General features: G+C 41.1%; 1 protein-coding gene across 2 annotated transcripts in view; it reads right to left on the reverse strand.

Annotated features, from left to right (window-relative positions):
• The window catches only part of LOC110535629 (delta-type opioid receptor-like), a 36,593-nt gene that overhangs the window by 10,190 nt on the left and 8,823 nt on the right, over positions 1-17,580 (reverse strand). The window contains exons 3-4 of one of the 2 annotated variants that reach the window (XR_016484460.1): positions 11,663-12,015; positions 10,564-11,176 (exon numbers count right to left, since the gene is read on the reverse strand). Coding sequence is in view for 1 of the 2 variants with exons in the window: in XM_090189967.1 (XP_090046093.1) it covers positions 10,647-11,176; positions 11,663-12,015 (883 nt within the window). In the remaining variant the exon portion in view is untranslated. Of the gene's footprint in view, positions 1-9,984; positions 11,177-11,662; positions 12,016-17,580 lie in introns of those variants that run through there. The other variant, XM_090189967.1, reaches the window with a different exon arrangement.

Genomic DNA, 17,580 nt, shown 5'->3' on the forward strand with positions numbered 1-17,580 from the left:
CAGTCGGCACCGGTCCAGAACTGCTCAAAGTTCCATTAATAGGGGACTTAACACCAAAGAGTTAAAAGGTTAATTAAATGTCCACATGCAAATAGCCCTTGATATCTATGATAAATTTGTAACAGTAAAAGGGAGAAGTTAATTGAGAGATAAATATGATTAAAAGCTCGTCCCAGTCAATGAGATGTACTGTAGTAGATGAGATGACATTATGTTTTTATTTCATTAACTTTGTGCGCACACACACACACACACACTAAGTGTTGGCCTAATTGCACTCCTTCAGCTCCTTAGATATTAGCAGACATTTCCCCACAGGATCTGTTCACATTTGAAGAGACGCTTCCTTAGTAATGACTTCAATACTGAGTACTGCACTGAGCACCTTCTGTCCATATGAAAGTGATATTTACAAAAAATTGCAATGACACACGAGGACAAGTTCTATGATCATCACTGCTCTTCTTTTTCTGAATCATATCCCAAAGTCTTTTGTTGTCAGTAACTCTGAACACATTTTAAAATGTTTTGTTCTTCTGTGTTTTCACAGGTAGAGAGGCTCTTATATAACTGTATGCATGTGCCTTTGTGATGACTAAAAGGTGATGGGGGGGATGATCGCTGAACTAAGCTCAATCACAAGCTATATTCTTCAAGAATCAATGGTTATATATCATTAATTTAATAGTCCCCCAAAAAATGGATGTACCAATCCCAGATTGCACCTTTAAAACTGAAGTGGAATGTATTTATTATGTACTGTACGGCTCTGAGAATTAACCACGTGTTATATCACGTTATACGAATGCTATAGCTCTAAGAATGAATGACATGGAAGATACACAGTACATCTTAAAGTCATTGAATATACTGTACATTCCAAAGGGGAACCGATGGGCGTTAAAACATTTACAAAAGGAGTTGACTATCAAGCATTTACTTCCCTAACGTTGCTTGATCGAACAATTCAACTCTTAGGATTTAGTTGAATTTATGTCCTGTTTGCAATGCTTATTGACATGATTGAAATACGGGTACATTTGATTGTAAAAAATGATGTCCGTGCAAAGATATATACATGTACCATACATACAGTATTTATTTATGTATATTTTATCATACAGTAATCTGAATATTCAACCACGTGCATGACAAATTCATATAAACCAGTCTTTATTTTCTTAGATTGCATATACTTAGTTTCTCTACTGTAAGAATATGAATATCCAAATATGAATATTTACATCCAGGCGCAAGCTATATAAACAGCACATGATTGTTATCCTAAAATTAGCAACTTGACATGGAGATAGCTCCAGATGTCGAAGATATGTAAGCCCTGTGTCAATAAATAAAATAAAAAACATTCAAATCCAGGATTTCCACAAGAGCCTGTCTCAAGTCACCTACAGTAAAGGTGTCCGCATACATAGGTTGGGTGTTCGTCTAGCAGAACTAGGCGAAATTAACATCTGTACTCGCATACTCCCTAAAGACCTTCACTTGAAAAAACACACACAAAAAACGGCAATATTACTGTTGTTTGTCCCTCTTGGGCCACCGTAGCAACAACATACCCAGTAACACTTTCTCAATATAGAGAAATCAAGAAATATGTCATTCATTTTGACATTTTTGCAGAGGTCTTAGTCGGGCAATTTTTAATCTAACTAAGATGTTTGATGCAGTATTTCTCAAGTGAAAAAATGTGCATGAAAACTAGTTGTCTCTCGTTGAATGACAACAAACACTTATTTGAAGAATCCTGCCCATAGTTCCCACTCCTACTAGGAGTAGTACTGTTGACCAATCACTGACGAAGGGGTGTAGACTTCTGATACCAAACTTCGACTTGAACGAACTGGCAAACAAAAATCTGTCAAAAGACCAAAACAAACAAAATCTTCACAGAATGTCGTCATAATATATGTGCAAACTGTTTCGATTGGGAAGCATACGGTAAGCTTAACCCTTCATTTTCTTAACGACCATGTCCCCAGTAGGCAAAATCAGTTGAATTCATATTTCCAATGTATTTAAAAATAATAATAATAATAATTCAACAAATTTAGCTCAAGGGGAAGTTAGTTGACACCAGTTTCCATGTTGTAGTATCAAATCTTTACTTTTGCCTGGAGATGTATCCCACTGTCTCCTGAACTGTAAAAGCACATATGGCCTAGAAGCATACAGAAGGACAAATCTGCGTCCAAAATAGCAACCTATTCCCCAGCGTGTAGAAAAGTACCCAATTGTCATACTTGATAACTTAATAGAAAGTTACTCGAGTGAAAGTACAATTCCCCCAGTAAAATACTACTTGAGTAAAAGTCTAGAAGTATTTGGTACTAAATATAATTAAGTATCAAAAGTAAGTATAATTTAAAAAATATACATAAGTATCAAATGTAAAAGTATAAATAATTAAAAATTCCTTCTATTAAGCAAAGCAGGCAGCACCATTTTCTTGTTTTTATTTTATTTATGGCAAGCCAGGGACACGCTCCAACACTCAGGCATAATTTACAAACGAAGCATGTGTTTAGTGAGTCTGACAGATCAGAGGCAGCAGGGATGACCAGGGATGTGCTCTTCAGTGTGTGAATTAGACCATTGTCCTGTCCTGCTAAGCATTCAAAATGCAACGAGTACTTTTGGGTGTCAGGTAAAATGTATGGAGTAAAAAGTATATTATTTTCTTTAGGAACGTAACGAAGTAAAAGTTGTCAAAAAATATAAATAGTAAAGTAATGTACAGATACCCCCAAAAAACTACTTAAGTAGTACTTTAAAGTATTTTTACTTATGTACTATACACCACTGCTAGTTCCTATATTCTGTAGTGTACTTACAACCTTTGACCTTTGACATGCTGTACTTTTGTCAAAAGTAGTGCACTTTATAGGGAGTAGGATGCCATTTGGAATTCAAAGAAAGTGACAGAAAAATATGTAGATACAATATAGATAGATATATTATTAAAGGGAAAAAAATAAACAGTCAATAAGATGTAAATAAATAGAGTACCACTACATACATTTATAGAAAATAGCAAATAAAACTTGTATCACTTAACATATTTTAGAGTGAATTCTCACCAGTATCTATATTACAAGGTAAAAAATGTTTAACCCATTCTATGTCCCTGAGGATTTCACCTTTAAACAATTATAAACGATATTCTGACTGACGCTAATATTTAGCAAATCTTTTGCCTCAACCAACCCAGCATCATGCAGAGGCCTGTGGCTCAACTCCATAGAATACACCAGTGGTCACCAACCGGTCAATCGCAATCAACTGGTTAATCTCCAAGGCATTCGCAGTCGATCGCTAAACATTTGGGTAAAAAATAAAACATTTTCCTGTTTAGCGCTATTGGCGGTAGGTGCACTTGATTCAGCAGCCCTAGCGCCAGGAAGACAATGTGTTCCCATTTTGAACCATTTCATGCGTCTGAAGTAGAACTCCACATACCCAGCAGGCCCAGAGAGCAAATCAAGTGCACCTATAGGCCTACCGCTGGCCAATCAGATAGCTCAGATCACCATGTCTGCATAGTTTCCTCAAGCCATAGGCTGTAAAAATAAGCCTTGTGTGCACAGCAAAGTTGATACTGTGAGATTTAAAAGCTTTTAAAACCAAGACTAGAGAGAGACTCAATGAATACAGCAAAGAGCCGCTGTTTTTAGACGAAAGTTCATCTTTAAGTTGTTATTCAGCACTGTCAACACAGCAATGTTCCATACTTTTATAAGCCATAAAATGCACGTTCTCCCTAATTCCACTCGCACTACAACTAGCACTGCAGCTGCAATGAATGAGTATAGCAAAGTGTTTTGATAAGCTTGCGTTGTTATTATTAGATCTTATTAGTAGATATTGGCTTGATTTTGAACTCTAAAGTGATCTTGACTCAGAAAAGGTTGGTGACCACTGGAATACAGCCTTTCCCTAGCCCCAAATCCGAAGGTTTTTGTGTGCTCATCCCAAAAGGGTGTTGGAATCCCACAGGAGGTAATAGATCTCTGCACATGCACATTTTGGTTGGTGGAGACAGACATGACAAAATCGAATAGCCAAAAAAATTGGGAGGGCCGAATGTCTGCAGGTTTTAGCTCCTCGTATTTAAATGATGAATTAAGGTCACTGATTAGTAAGGAACTCCCCTCACCTGGTTTCAAGAAAACAAAAAAACATCCATAGACACTTGGCCCTCTGTGGAATGAGTTTGGCACCCCTGATTTAATTGGATGGCAGGGGTAGAGGAGGGATATTGCAACTTGCAATCCATTCAGAACTGTGCAGGAGTAGAGGAGACTAGGACAATGGAAAACAGAGTATAGGAAGGAAACGATCTGCTTAGTCATACCACTTCTCCAAGAAGAAGGCAGAACTGTAAAACAGAGAGCATGCATAAGATGCTGGCACTCCTTTCCAAAGATAGAGAATTGCTTTGTTCACTAGGGTATAAACCCTGCATGATGATAGCTGTCAGGACTGGTCATAAGCAGGGTGTAACTGCTGACCGGAAAGTCACCGAGGGGCTCGAAGATGAGGGGAAGGCCCTATTCCCTTTCTCCGTGTAGACGGAAGAGGGAAGGGTAGGCAACATAGGAGGGAAAGCATACGGCATCACCCAATTATTCCTGGGTGTGTCAGCTGAGCTCTTCCACCCCAAATGGTGTGTCACCGTTTTTGGGGGATGGGGTCTCCCAGGGCCCCTCACATGGTCGTTGCTTCTACCAGGCTGCAACAAGTCAGTCTGGATAGATACGGGAAGTGGGCTTTCTCGGGAGAGAGCAGCCAGCATCATGACATAAGACGTCATGCAATATAGCAGGAGGAGGAAGGAAACAGCTGCAGTGCAGCTTCCTAATCATGGGCAGTAGGACAGCTACATAATAAATATGTCTTGGCCCTGCTTCATGGAGAAGTGTTGTCAAGAGCGAAGATATATCCTCAGCCACTTGCTCCCGTAAGATTGGGAGGCAAAGCAGATAGTGGCCCGGCTGCGTGAACCAATCGCTGTACAAAATGGGATAAGGAAAAAGCTAAAGCTGTGTGAAAGCTTTGTGGGAGTGCCAGATAGCTCTGACGCCTGCACAGAGTTTGTCTTAACGGAGGCATGCCTTCCCACTGCTGTGAAAACTTCAAAGGGGGGAAGAGGTGGCAAATGTTAAACCTGAAGATAGAGGGTAGGGCAGGGAGCCCTAGGTTGGCCGACCCTTCTTACCTCCCGTAGGAGGGTTAGAGAGGTGGATCCTCGCTGCGACTGCAGCATAGGACTGCTTCCCTAAAGATTTGGCCTGGTTCAGGTGCCTAGCCTGAGTTTTGGCAGACTGACCATCTCCCGAAAACATCTGAAACCCTACCTTCAAAGAGTATCTTAAATAATCCCTCAGCACCCCCTTCTCCTGCTTTTTTGCATACAGTACCAGTCAAAAGTTTGGACACACCTACTCATTCAAGGGTTTTTTCTTTCTACATTGTAGAATAATAGAAGACATTACTACTATGAATAACACATGGAATCATGTAGTAACCAAAGAAGTGTGAAACAAATTAAAACATATTTAACATTTGAGATTCTTCAAAGTAGCCACCCTTTGCCTTGATGACAGCTTTGCACACTCATGACACTCTCTCAACCAGCTTCACGAGGTAGTCACCTGGAATGTATTGCAATAAACAGGTGTGACTTGTAAAAAGTTAATTTGTGGAATTTCTTTCGCTCTTAATGCGTTTGAATTAATCAGTTATGTTGTGACAAGGTATGGTTGGTATACAGAATTTCAAGAACTTTAAAGGTTTCTTCATGTGCAGTCGCAAAAACCATCAAGTGCTATGAGGAAACTGGCTCTCATGAGGACGGCCGCAGCAATGGAAGACCCAGGGTTACCTCTGCTGCAGAGGATCAATAGAGTTACCAGCTTCAGAAATTGCAGCCCAAATAAATGCTTCACAGAGTTCAAATAACAGACACATCTCAACATCAGCTGTTCAGAGGAGACTGCGTGAATCAGGCCTTCAAGATCGAATTGCTGAAAAGAAACCAATACTAAAGGACGAGTCCAAATGAGAGATTTTTGGTTCCAACCGCCGTGTCTTTGTGAGTAGATGAACGGATGATCTCCGCATGTGTGGTTCCCACCGTAAAGCATGGAGGAGGAGGTGGGATGGTGTGGGTGTGCTTTGCTAGTGACACTGTCTGTGATTTATTTAGAATTCAAGGCACAATGAACCAGCTTGGCTACCACAGAATTCTTCAGTGATACCCCATCCTATTTGGATAGCTCTTAGTCCCTCTATCATTTGTTTTTCAACAGGACAATGACCCAACTCCCCTCCAGGCTGTGTAAGGTCTATTTGACAAAGAAGGAGAGGGATTGAAGTGCTGCATCAGATAACCAGGCCTCCACAATCACCTGACCTCAACCCAATTGAGATGGTTTGGGATGAGTTGGACCGCAGAGTGAAGGAAAAGCAGCCAACAAATGCTCAGCATACAGTATGTGGGAACTCCTTCAACTGTTGGAAAAGCATTCCTCATGAAGCTGGTTGAGAGAATGCCAAGAGTGTGCAAAGCTGTCATCAAGGCAAAGGGTTGTTACTTTGAAGAATCTAAAATATATTTTGATTTGTTTTACACTTTTTTGGTTACTACAGTTGAAGTCGGAAGTTTACATACACTTAGGTTGAAGTTATTAAAACTCGTTTTTCAACCACTCCACCAATTTCTTGTGAACAAACTATAGTTTTGGCAAGTCGGTTAGGACATCTACTTTGTGCATGACACAAGTAATTTTTTCAACAGTTGTTTACAGACACATTATTTAACTTATAATTCACTGTATCACAATTCCAGTGAGTCAGAAGTTTACATACACTATGTTGACTCTGACTTTAAACAGCTTGGAAAATTACAGAAAAGGATGTCATGGCTTCAGAAGCTTCTGATAGGCTAATTGACATAATTTCAGTCAATTGGAAGTGTACCTGTGGATGTATTTCAAGGCCTACCTTCAAATTCAGTGTCTCTTTGTTTGACATAATGGGAAAATCAAAAGAAATCAGCCAAGACTTCAGAAAAAAAATTCTAGACCTCCACAAGTCTGGTTCAACCTTGGGAGCAATTTCCAAATGCCTGAAGGTACCACGTTCATCTGAACAAACAATAGTACACAAGTATAAACACCATGGGACGTCACAGCCATCATACCACTCATACCACTCTCCTAGAGATGAACGTTGGTGCGAAAAGTGCAAATCAATCCCAGAACAACAACAAAGGACCTTGTGAAGATGCTGGAGGAAACAGGTGAAAAAGTATCTATATCCACAGTAAAACGAGTCCAATATCGACATAACCTGAAAGGCTGCTCAGCAAGGAAGAAGCCACTGCTCCAAAACCGCCATAAAAAAGCCAGACTACGGTTTGCAACTGCACACGGGGACAAAGATCATACTTTTTGGAGAAATATCCTCTGGTCTGATGAAACAATAATAGAACTGTTTGGCCAAAATGAACATTGTTATGTTTGGAGGAAAAAGGGGGGGGGGGCTTGCAAGCTGAAGAACACCATCCCAACCGTGAAGCACGGGGGTGGTAGCATCATGTTGTGGGGGTGCTTTGCTGCAGGAGTGACTGGTGCACTTCAGAAAATAGATGGCTTCATGGGGAAGGAAAATTCTGTGGATATATTGAAGCAACATCTCAAGACATCAGTCAGAAAGTTAAAGCTTGGTCGCAAATGGGTCTTCCAAATGGACAATGACCCCAAGCATACTTCCAAAGTTGTGGCAAAATGGCTTAAGGACAACAAAGTTAAGGTATTGGAGTGGCCATCACAAGGCCCTGACCTCAGTCCTATAGAAAATTTGTGGGCAGAACTGAAAAAGTGTGTGCAAGCAAGGAGGCCTACAAACCTGACTCAGTTACACCAGCTCTGTCAGGAGGAATGGGCCAGAATTCACCCAACTTGTTGTGGGAAGCTTGTGGAAGGCTACCCGAAACAGTTGACCCAAGTGAAACAATTTAAAGGCAATGCTACAAAATACTAATTGAGTGTATGTAAACCTATGACCCACTGGGAATGTGATGAAAGAAATAAAAGCTGAAATAAAGCATTCTCTTTACTATTATTATGACATTTCACATTCTTAAAATAAAGTGGTGATCCTAACTGACCTAAGACAGGAATTGTCAGGAATTGTGAAAAACTGAGTTTAAATGTATTTGGCTAAGGTGTATGTAAACTTCAACTGTGTGTGTGTGTGTGTGTATATATACAGTGCCTTGCGAAAGTATTCGGCCCCTTGAACTTTGCGACCTTTTGCCACATTTCAGGCTTCAAACATAAAGATATAAAACTGTATTTTTTTGTGAAGAATCAACAACAAGTGGGACACAATCATGAAGTGGAACGACATTTATTGGATATTTCAAACTTTTTCAACAAATCAAAAACTGAAAAATTGGGCGTGCTAAATTATTCAGCCCCCTTAAGTTAATACTTTGTAGCGCCACCTTTTGCTGCGATTACAGCTGTAAGTCGCTTGGGGTATGTCTCTATCAGTTTTGCACATCGAGAGACTGAAATTTTTTCCCATTCCTCCTTGCAAAACAGCTCGAGCTCAGTGAGGTTGGATGGAGAGCATTTGTGAACAGCAGTTTTCAGTTCTTTCCACAGATTCTCGATTGGATTCAGGTCTGGACTTTGACTTGGCCATTCTAACACCTGGATATGTTTATTTTTGAACCATTCCATTGCAGATTTTGCTTTATATTTTGGATCATTGTCTTGTTGGAAGACAAATCTCCGTCCCAGTCTCAGGTCTTTTGCAGACTCCATCAGGTTTTCTTCCAGAATGGTCCTGTATTTGGTTCCATCCATCTTCCCATCAATTTTAACCATCTTCCCTGTCCCTGCTGAAGAAAAGCAGGCCCAAACCATGATGCTGCCACCACCATGTTTGACAGTGGGGATGGTGTGTTCAGCTGTGTTGCTTTTACGTCAAACATAACGTTTTGCATTGTTGCCAAAAAGTTCAATTTTGGTTTCATCTGACCAGAGCACCTTCTTCCACGTTTGGTGTGTCTCCCAGGTGGCTTGTGGCAAACTTTAAACAACACTTTTTATGGATATCTTTAAGAAATGGCTTTCTTCTTGCCACTCTTCCATAAAGGCCAGATTTGTGCAATATACGACTGATTGTTGTCCTATGGACAGAGTCTCCCACCTCAGCTGTAGATCTCTGCAGTTCATCCAGAGTGATCATGGGCCTCTTGGCTGCATCTCTGATCAGTCTTCTCCTTGTATGAGCTGAAAGTTTAGAGGGACGGCCAGGTCTTGGTAGATTTGCAGTGGTCTGATACTCCTTCCATTTCAATATTATCGCTAGCACAGTGCTCCTTGGGATGTTTAAAGCTTGGGAAATATTTTTGTATCCAAATCCGGCTTTAAACTTCTTCACAACAGTATCTCGGACCTGCCTGGTGTGTTCCTTGTTCTTCATGATGCTCTCTGCGCTTTTAACGGACCTCTGAGACTATCACAGTGCAGGTGCATTTATACGGAGACTTGATTACACACAGGTGGATTGCATTTATCATCATTAGTCATTTAGGTCAACATTGGATCATTCAGAGATCCTCACTGAACTCTGGAGAGAGTTTGCTGCACTGAAAGTAAAGGGGCTGAATAATTTTGCACGCCCAATTTTTCAGTTTTTGATTTGTTAAAAAAGTTTGAAATATCCAATAAATGTCGTTCCACTTCATGATTGTGTCCCACTTGTTGTTGATTCTTCACAAAAAAAAACAGCTTTATATCTTTATGTTTGAAGCCTGAAATGTGGCAAAAGGTCGCAAAGTTCAAGGGGGCCGAGTACATTCGCAAAGCACTGTATATATATATTTCAGACTCTTGACATTGCTCCTTCTGATATTGCTTGTTCTGATATTTCATATATTAAAACCTGTTTTTTTACTTTTTGGAACTTGCTAGGGCTTGCTAGGTGGACAAAGCAACACCGTTTGTAAGAACAACATGTAGAGGCTAGCTAATTAGAAGCCTTGCGGCTGGTGGCAAGGAAATAGTAGCTCATGTAAACAGCGTAATAAGCTAGCTAGTTAGAAGCCTTGTGGCTAACAGCTAGCAATAATGAGCACAGTAGTACACTAAATCCAAGGCTAGTGGGGTGTTAGCTTGCAGCTACCACTTGGTGAAGGTGTGGTGTGGCTAGCTCAGTGCTGACCGAAGGAAACTAAGTGGGGGCACTAGATGAGAGAAGGGAGCTAGCAATGCTACCGTGTTGCAGGTAGGATCTGCTATTGAGGTTGGCTTGGCTCTCAGCGAGATAGCCAAGTTAGCCTTGAGGTGCTCACCTCATTCACCACTCTATGGCTCAACAACCACTTTTGATAGGTTCTTCCGAGAATAGGTGATTCTAGCGAATCCCCATTGTGAGATAGAAACAAATAACTGAAAGAGAAACAATGGAACATCAGTCATCTAGTCTGAGCTATTTACAAAGGAACAGTAGCACTGCTGTGCTCACATTACTGATATCGCCTGGGTTAGGCCCAGATCATTAGAGTCTTCCTTTCCAACTTGAGAAATGAAAGACACTTCCATGGCTAGTCATGCCGGCTTTCTAGTCCCGTGTGGGTTCTCCAGTGGAACTGGGGCCTCCGGGGACCTTACGGTGCCTTTTTTACCCGACCCCTTGTCCACCTTCTTCAGCTTTGTCGGGACGCAGAAGTCCCTGAAGCATCTCTTGAAGTTCTCATCCAGGAATGCGTAGAGGACGGGGTTGAGGCTGCTGTTGGTGTAGCCCAGCGCTACGCAGAAGAAGTAGGCGGCCATGACGGCGGTGTTCTCTGGAACGCTCACCAGCGCCTTGACCAGGATGAAGATGTGGATGGGCGTCCAGCACACTACGAATACCACCACCACCACCATGACCAGGCGGGTAATGCGTCGCAGGTTGCGGTCCTTCTCCCGGGAGCCCGAGAGGAGACGCACGCTCTTGAGTCGTAGCACCATCAGGGAGTAGCACACGGTGATGATGAGCACGGGCACCACGAAGGCAAACACAAACACACAGATCTTCATCAGGGTGTCCCAGTACACGTATGGCTCCGGGAATTGTAATGCACACTCCGTGGTGCCTAGAGGGAGAGAGATGGGAGAAGAGAAAGAGAGAGGAGAGAGGAGGTTGAGAAAGAGAGAGCACCGATGAAATGCACCTAGGCTCATACAAAGTGAGAACACATACATTTCCCTTTGTGTCTGGGTCACCTCAAACTCTGCGGTGCTGTTATGGAATGCCTAATGTAAACTCAAAAGGGAACTTCCACTTTTTCCCACTTATTCACAGCTTAGAAACAATAATATATGGTTTAAAGATCATGGCAAGCTCATGGCTTAGATTGATCATTATTCCCCTATACAAAATAGGACCGAAATGTTCTGAGATTAGATGGGCACTTCTGCACATTGATTCACTCAAACAGAGGCATGAAGTAACCAGCGCAAACTGTGCATAACATTTTCATGACCTTCTCTTCGGAAATGTGTGCGTCTGTGGATCCATGAGCATGCATTCTTTTGTGTGCGTGCTTCATGGCTGTGTGTGTGTCTGCATGCTTTCTCACCATTGTTGGTCTGGGTGCCCCCCAGTAGAAGTGCTGGTATCCCGGCTGCCGACGACAGCATCCAGATACACACGTTGATCATCTTGGCATTGATGGGTGTTCGGAAATCCAGGGCTTTGACCGGGTGGCACACGGCCACATAGCGGTCAACACTCATCATGGTCAGGGTGAAGATGCTGGTGAACATGTTGTAGTAGTCGATGGATATGAACACCTTACACACCACCTCGCCAAACGGCCACGAGTTCAACAGGTAGTCAGTGCTCTGGAAAGGCATCGTCGTGGTGACCAGGGCGTCGGCCAGAGCCAGGTTGAATATGTAAATGTTGGTGGCCGTCTTCATCTTTGTATACCTGTTTCAAAAACAGCATAGAGTAAAGAATGTAGGGTAGAATGTGTAAGGTCTATTTGAAATCATCTATCTGGGCTTGATTGAGCTTGCCTGCATGACACAGTGGAAAGAATAGAATAGTGACGAGTGCTAACCTCATCCATCTGGCAGACTAGAGCAGTCTTTTTCAAATCTCTCCTCAGGGACCCCCAGACATTTGACTCATGGGTAACTGGAAGTCAACATGGCTGCTGGAACATGTGTGTGTCAACATACAGTGCCTTGCGAAAGTATTCGGCCCCCTTGAACTTTGCGACCTTTTGCCACATTTCAGGCTATATATAGATATAAAACTGTATTTTTTGTGAAGAATCAACAACAAGTGGGACACAATCATGAAGTGGAATGACATTTATTGGATATTTCAAACTTTTTTAACAAATAAAAAACTGAAAAATTGGGCGTGCAAAATTATTCAGCCCCTTTACTTTCAGTGCAGAAAACTCTCTCCAGAAGTTCAGTGAGGGTCTCTGAATGATCCAATGTTGACCTAAATGACTAATGATGATAAATACAATCCACCTGTGTGTAATCAAGTCTCCGTATAAATGCACCTGCACTGTGATAGTCTCAGAGGTCCGTTAAAAGCGCAGAGAGCATCATGAAGAACAAGGAACACACCAGGCAGGTCTGAGATACTGTTGTGAAGAAGTTTAAAGCCGGATTTGGATACAAAAAGATTTCCCAAGCTTTAAACATCCCAAGGAGCACTGTGCTAGCGATAATATTGAAATGGAAGGAGTATCAGACCACTGCAAATCTACCAAGACCTGGCCGTCCCTCTAAACTTTCAGCTCATACAAGGAGAAGACTGATCAGAGATGCAGCCAAGAGGCCCATGATCACTCTGGATGAACTGCAGAGATCTACAGCTGAGGTGGGAGACTCTGTCCATAGGACGACAATCAGTCGTATATTGCACAAATCTGGCCTTTATGGAAGAGTGGCAAGAAGAAAGCCATTTCTTAAAGATATCCATAAAAAGTGTCATTTAAAGTTTGCCACAAGCCACCTGGGAGACACACCAAACATGTGGAAGAAGGTGCTCTGGTCAGATGAAACCAAAGTTGAACTTTTTGGCAACAAAAGTAAAAGCAACACAGCTGAACACACCATCCCCACTGTCAAACATTGTGGTGGCAATGTTTTGGTTTGGGCCTGCTTTTCTTCAGCAGGGACAGGGAAGATGGTTAAAATTGATGGGAAGATGGATGGAGCCAAATACAGGACCATTCTGGAAGAAAACCTGATGGAGTCTGCAAAAGACCTTAGACTGGGACGGAGATTTGTCTTCCAACAAGACAATGATCCAAAACATAAAGCAAAATCTACAATGGAATGGTTCAAAAATAAACATATCCAGGTTTTAGAATGGCCAAGTCAAAGTCCAGACCTGAATCCAATCGAGAATCTTTGGAAAGAACTGAAAACTGCTGTTCACAAATGCTCTCCATCCAACCTCACTGAGCTCGAGCTGTTTTGCAAGGAGGAATGGGAAAAAATGTCAGTCTCTCGATGTGCAAAACTGATAGAGACATACCCCAAGCGACTTACAGCTGTAATCGCAGCAAAAGGTGGTGCTACAAAGTATTAACTTAAGGGGGCTGAATAATTTTGCACGCCCAATTTTTCAGTTTTTGATTTGTTAAAAAAGTTTGAAATATCCAATAAATGTCGTTCCACATCATGATTGTGTCCCACTTGTTGTTGATTCTTCACAAAAAAATACAGTTTTATATCTTTATGTTTGAAGCCTGAAATGTGGCAAAAGGTCGCAAAGTTCAAGGGGGCCGAATACTTTCGCAAGGCACTGTATACAGGCGTATAAACACAAGTGGGTGTATGGAAAGCGAACAGCTACATGGGCAGAATTTAGAGACCGTTTTGCATGACTGCAACTGTCCTGACAAAGCATCAGTATCACCACACAGGAACTGACCAATGAAAACACATTTAGAAACTAAAAACAAGGCCGCTCAATCAAAACAGTCTAACCAATCAAAGAGTGCTGATGTTACACCCATCGCCGATGATCCACCCACTTATTTCGCCACGCCCACTTTATTCACACCCCTTGAATTTTATTGTTTACAGCCTGTATTTCATTTTTATTAAATTGAGATTTTGTGCCAGTGGCCTACACACAATACGCCATAATGTCAAAGTGGAGTTATATTTGTAGAATTTTTTTACAGAATTAACAAAAAATGTCAAGCTGTAATGTCTTGAGTCAGTAGGTACTCAACCCCTTTGTTATGGCAATCCTAAATAAGTTCAGTAGTAAAAAAAATGTGCATGTCAAATAATAAGTTGCATGGACTCACTCTTTGTGCAATAATAGTTTAACATGATTTTTTAATGACTACCTCATCTCTGTGCCCCACACATACAATTATCTGTAAGGTCCCTTAGTCGAGCAGTGAATTTCAAACACAGTTTCAACCACAAAGACAGGGGAGGTTTTCCAATACCTCGCAAAGAAGGGCACCTATTGGCAGATGGGTAATACAAAATGAATTACACTTTGGATGGAGTATCAATAAACCCAGTCACTGCAAAGATACAAGAGTCCTTCCTAACTCAGTTGCCGGAGAGGAAGGAAACCGCTCAAGGATTGCACCATGAAGCCAATGGTGACTTTAAAGTAGTTACTGAGTTGAATGGCTGTGCTAGGAGAAAACTGAGGATGGATCAACAACATTGTAGTTAGTCCACAATACTAACCTAATTGACAGTGAAAGAAAGAAGCCTGTACAGAATAAAAATATTCCAAAACATGCATCCTGTTTGCAACAAGGCACTAAAGGAATACTGCAAAAAATGTGGCAAAGCAATTCACTTTTTATCCTGAATACAAAGTGTTAAGTTTGGGGCAAATCCAATACAACACATTACTGAGTACCACTCTCCATATTTTCAAGCATAGTGGTGGCTGCATCATGTTATGGCTAGGAATATAACCGTTGAGGACTGGGGAGTTTTTCAGGATAAAAAAGAAACGGAATGGAGCTAAGCAGAGGAAAAATCATAGAAGAAAACTTGGTTAAGTCTGCTTTTCACCAGACACTGGGAGATGAATTCACCTTTCAGCAGAACAGGTAAGGCCAAATATACACCCGAGTTGCTTACCAAGACGACATTGAATGTTCGAGAGTGGCCTAGTTACAGTTTTGACTTAAATTGGCTTGAAAATCAATGGCAAGACATGAAAATGGCTGTCTAGCAATGACCAACAACCAACTTGACAGAGCTTGAAGAATGAATCAAATGTGCAAATATTGTACAATCCAGGTGTGCAACGCTCTTAGACTTACCCTGAAAGACTCAGCTGCAATCGCTGCCAAAAGTGATTCTAAAATGCATTGACTCAGTGGTGTGAATACTTATGTAAATGAGATGCTGTGTTTCTGTATTTCATTTTCAATAAATTAGCAAACACTTCTGTTTTCACTTTGTCATTATGGACTATTGAAAATATACATTTCAACCATTTTGAACTCAGGCTGTAACAACAAAATGTGGAATAAGTCAAGGTGTAGGAATACTTTCTGAAGGCACTGTACATAGAATGGCTGTGGGTCCCTGTGGAGAGGTTTGAAAAAGGCTAGACTAAAGCAAATGCCAACAGTATTTGAAAGATTTCGAATGGTTTTTGAACCCAGGCGATTATTGTTATCGACAGCTGATGAAAGAACGAAATGAAACCCAAAGGAAAACTTTTCCATCTGTTAAACCTTTTACTGCAGTGGGCTAAATCAGGGTCACACAGAGGATTTCTTGGTAGTCTTAAACAGATCTACATTGACACAAAGGTATACACCTCACACACAGGTTATGGTCTTTAAAAAAGAATACACATGTACCATGTCAGATAGAGAGTTGAAATGTATTACATTTTGAGTTTTTATCCTAATATTAGACATTATATACATCACAAAAGACTGAAATATAACCAAACCGTTTGACAGAGAAATACTGGATTTTCAGCATTTAAAAAATAAATAATGTTTATTAATTATGAAAAATATGAATAACGTTCCACCCATGAGGCCACTAGAGGGCGATTTTGTCATTCGTCCGCAGGAATAAGCATCTATCTTGCCATCCTCTGACCTGGTGATTTTCATTTCTATTGATAATCCCAACAACACGAGGCAGACTAAAAGTAATACAAAATGATCATACAAGGTCTTTTGATATCTCTGAAAAAATATATCTGTAACTAGGGGAGAAAATGACACTTGGCAGGGCTAGCTTAGCAGCTGTCATACTTTTAAATGGTGTCCCAAACACGTAAGTGATCTACATTAAACAATTTATACTTTAAAGTGGCAATCTGCGATTGGTAAATACATGTTTTGACTTTCAAATACATTATACACTGAGTGTACAAACATGCTCTGTCCATGACATAGACTGACCAAGTGAATCCAGGTGAAAGCAATGATCCTTTATTGATGTCACCTATTTAATCCACTTCAAAAAGTGTAGATGAAGGGAGGAGACAATAATGATGTTTAAGCCTTGAGACAGTTGAGACGTGGATTGTGTGTGTGTGCCATTCACAGGGTGAATGGGCAAGACAAATCATTTAAGTGCCTTTAAAATGGGTATGGTGGTAGGTGGTAGGTGCCAGGCGCACTGGTTTGAGTGTGTCAAGAACTGCAACGCTACTGGGTTTTTCACATATCAATAATGGTCCACCACCCAAAGAACATTCATCCAACTTCTCACAACCGTGGGAAGCGTTGGAGTCAACATGGGCCAGCATCCCTGTGGAACTCTTTAGACACCTTGTAGAGTCCATTGAGGCTGTTCTTAGGGCAAATGGGGGTGCAACTCAATATTAGGAAGGTGTTCCTAGTGTTTTATACACTCAGTGAATATAGCCATTGATTCTTGAAGAAAATAGGACAACTTATGAATGTCTCAAAAGTTTAATTCAACTGTCAGTAGCTGTCTCAACTGTCTAAGCTTCAAAACAAAAAATGCTGATCTCATGGATGGTCAGTCCTTGCATCCATCACTCTCTCTCATATGGGTGTGGTTACATTTCTCAAGCCCCATTCCTCAGCTGTTTACCCCGTAAAGGGATTGGGTGGCCGTTTGTTGTTGTTTGAATCCCAGATAATCTTTAAGATCTGAAATGGCTATAGCCATATATACAGTGCATTCGGAAGGTATTCAGACCCCTTGACTTTTTCCACATTTTGTTACGTTACAGCCTTATTCTAAAATGGATTGAATACATTTTCCCCTGTTGAATCTACACACAATACCCCACAATGACAAAGCAAAAACGGGTTTTTAGAAATGTTTGATATGATATTTACAGAAGTACTCAGACCCTTTACTCTGTACTTTGTTGAAGCACCTTTGGCAGCAATTACAGCCAAGTCTTCTTGGGTATGACGCTACAAGCTTGATACGCCTGTATTTGGGGAGTTTCTCCCATTCTTCTCTAAAGATCCTCTCAAGCTCTGTCAGGTTGGATGGGGAGCATTGCTGCACAGCTATTTTCAGGTCT

The sequence above is a fragment of the Oncorhynchus mykiss genome, chromosome 11 (genome assembly GCF_057628025.1).
Source record: "Oncorhynchus mykiss isolate SJ-2025 chromosome 11, ASM5762802v1, whole genome shotgun sequence".
In the NCBI taxonomy this organism is placed as follows: Eukaryota; Metazoa; Chordata; class Actinopteri; order Salmoniformes; family Salmonidae; genus Oncorhynchus; species Oncorhynchus mykiss.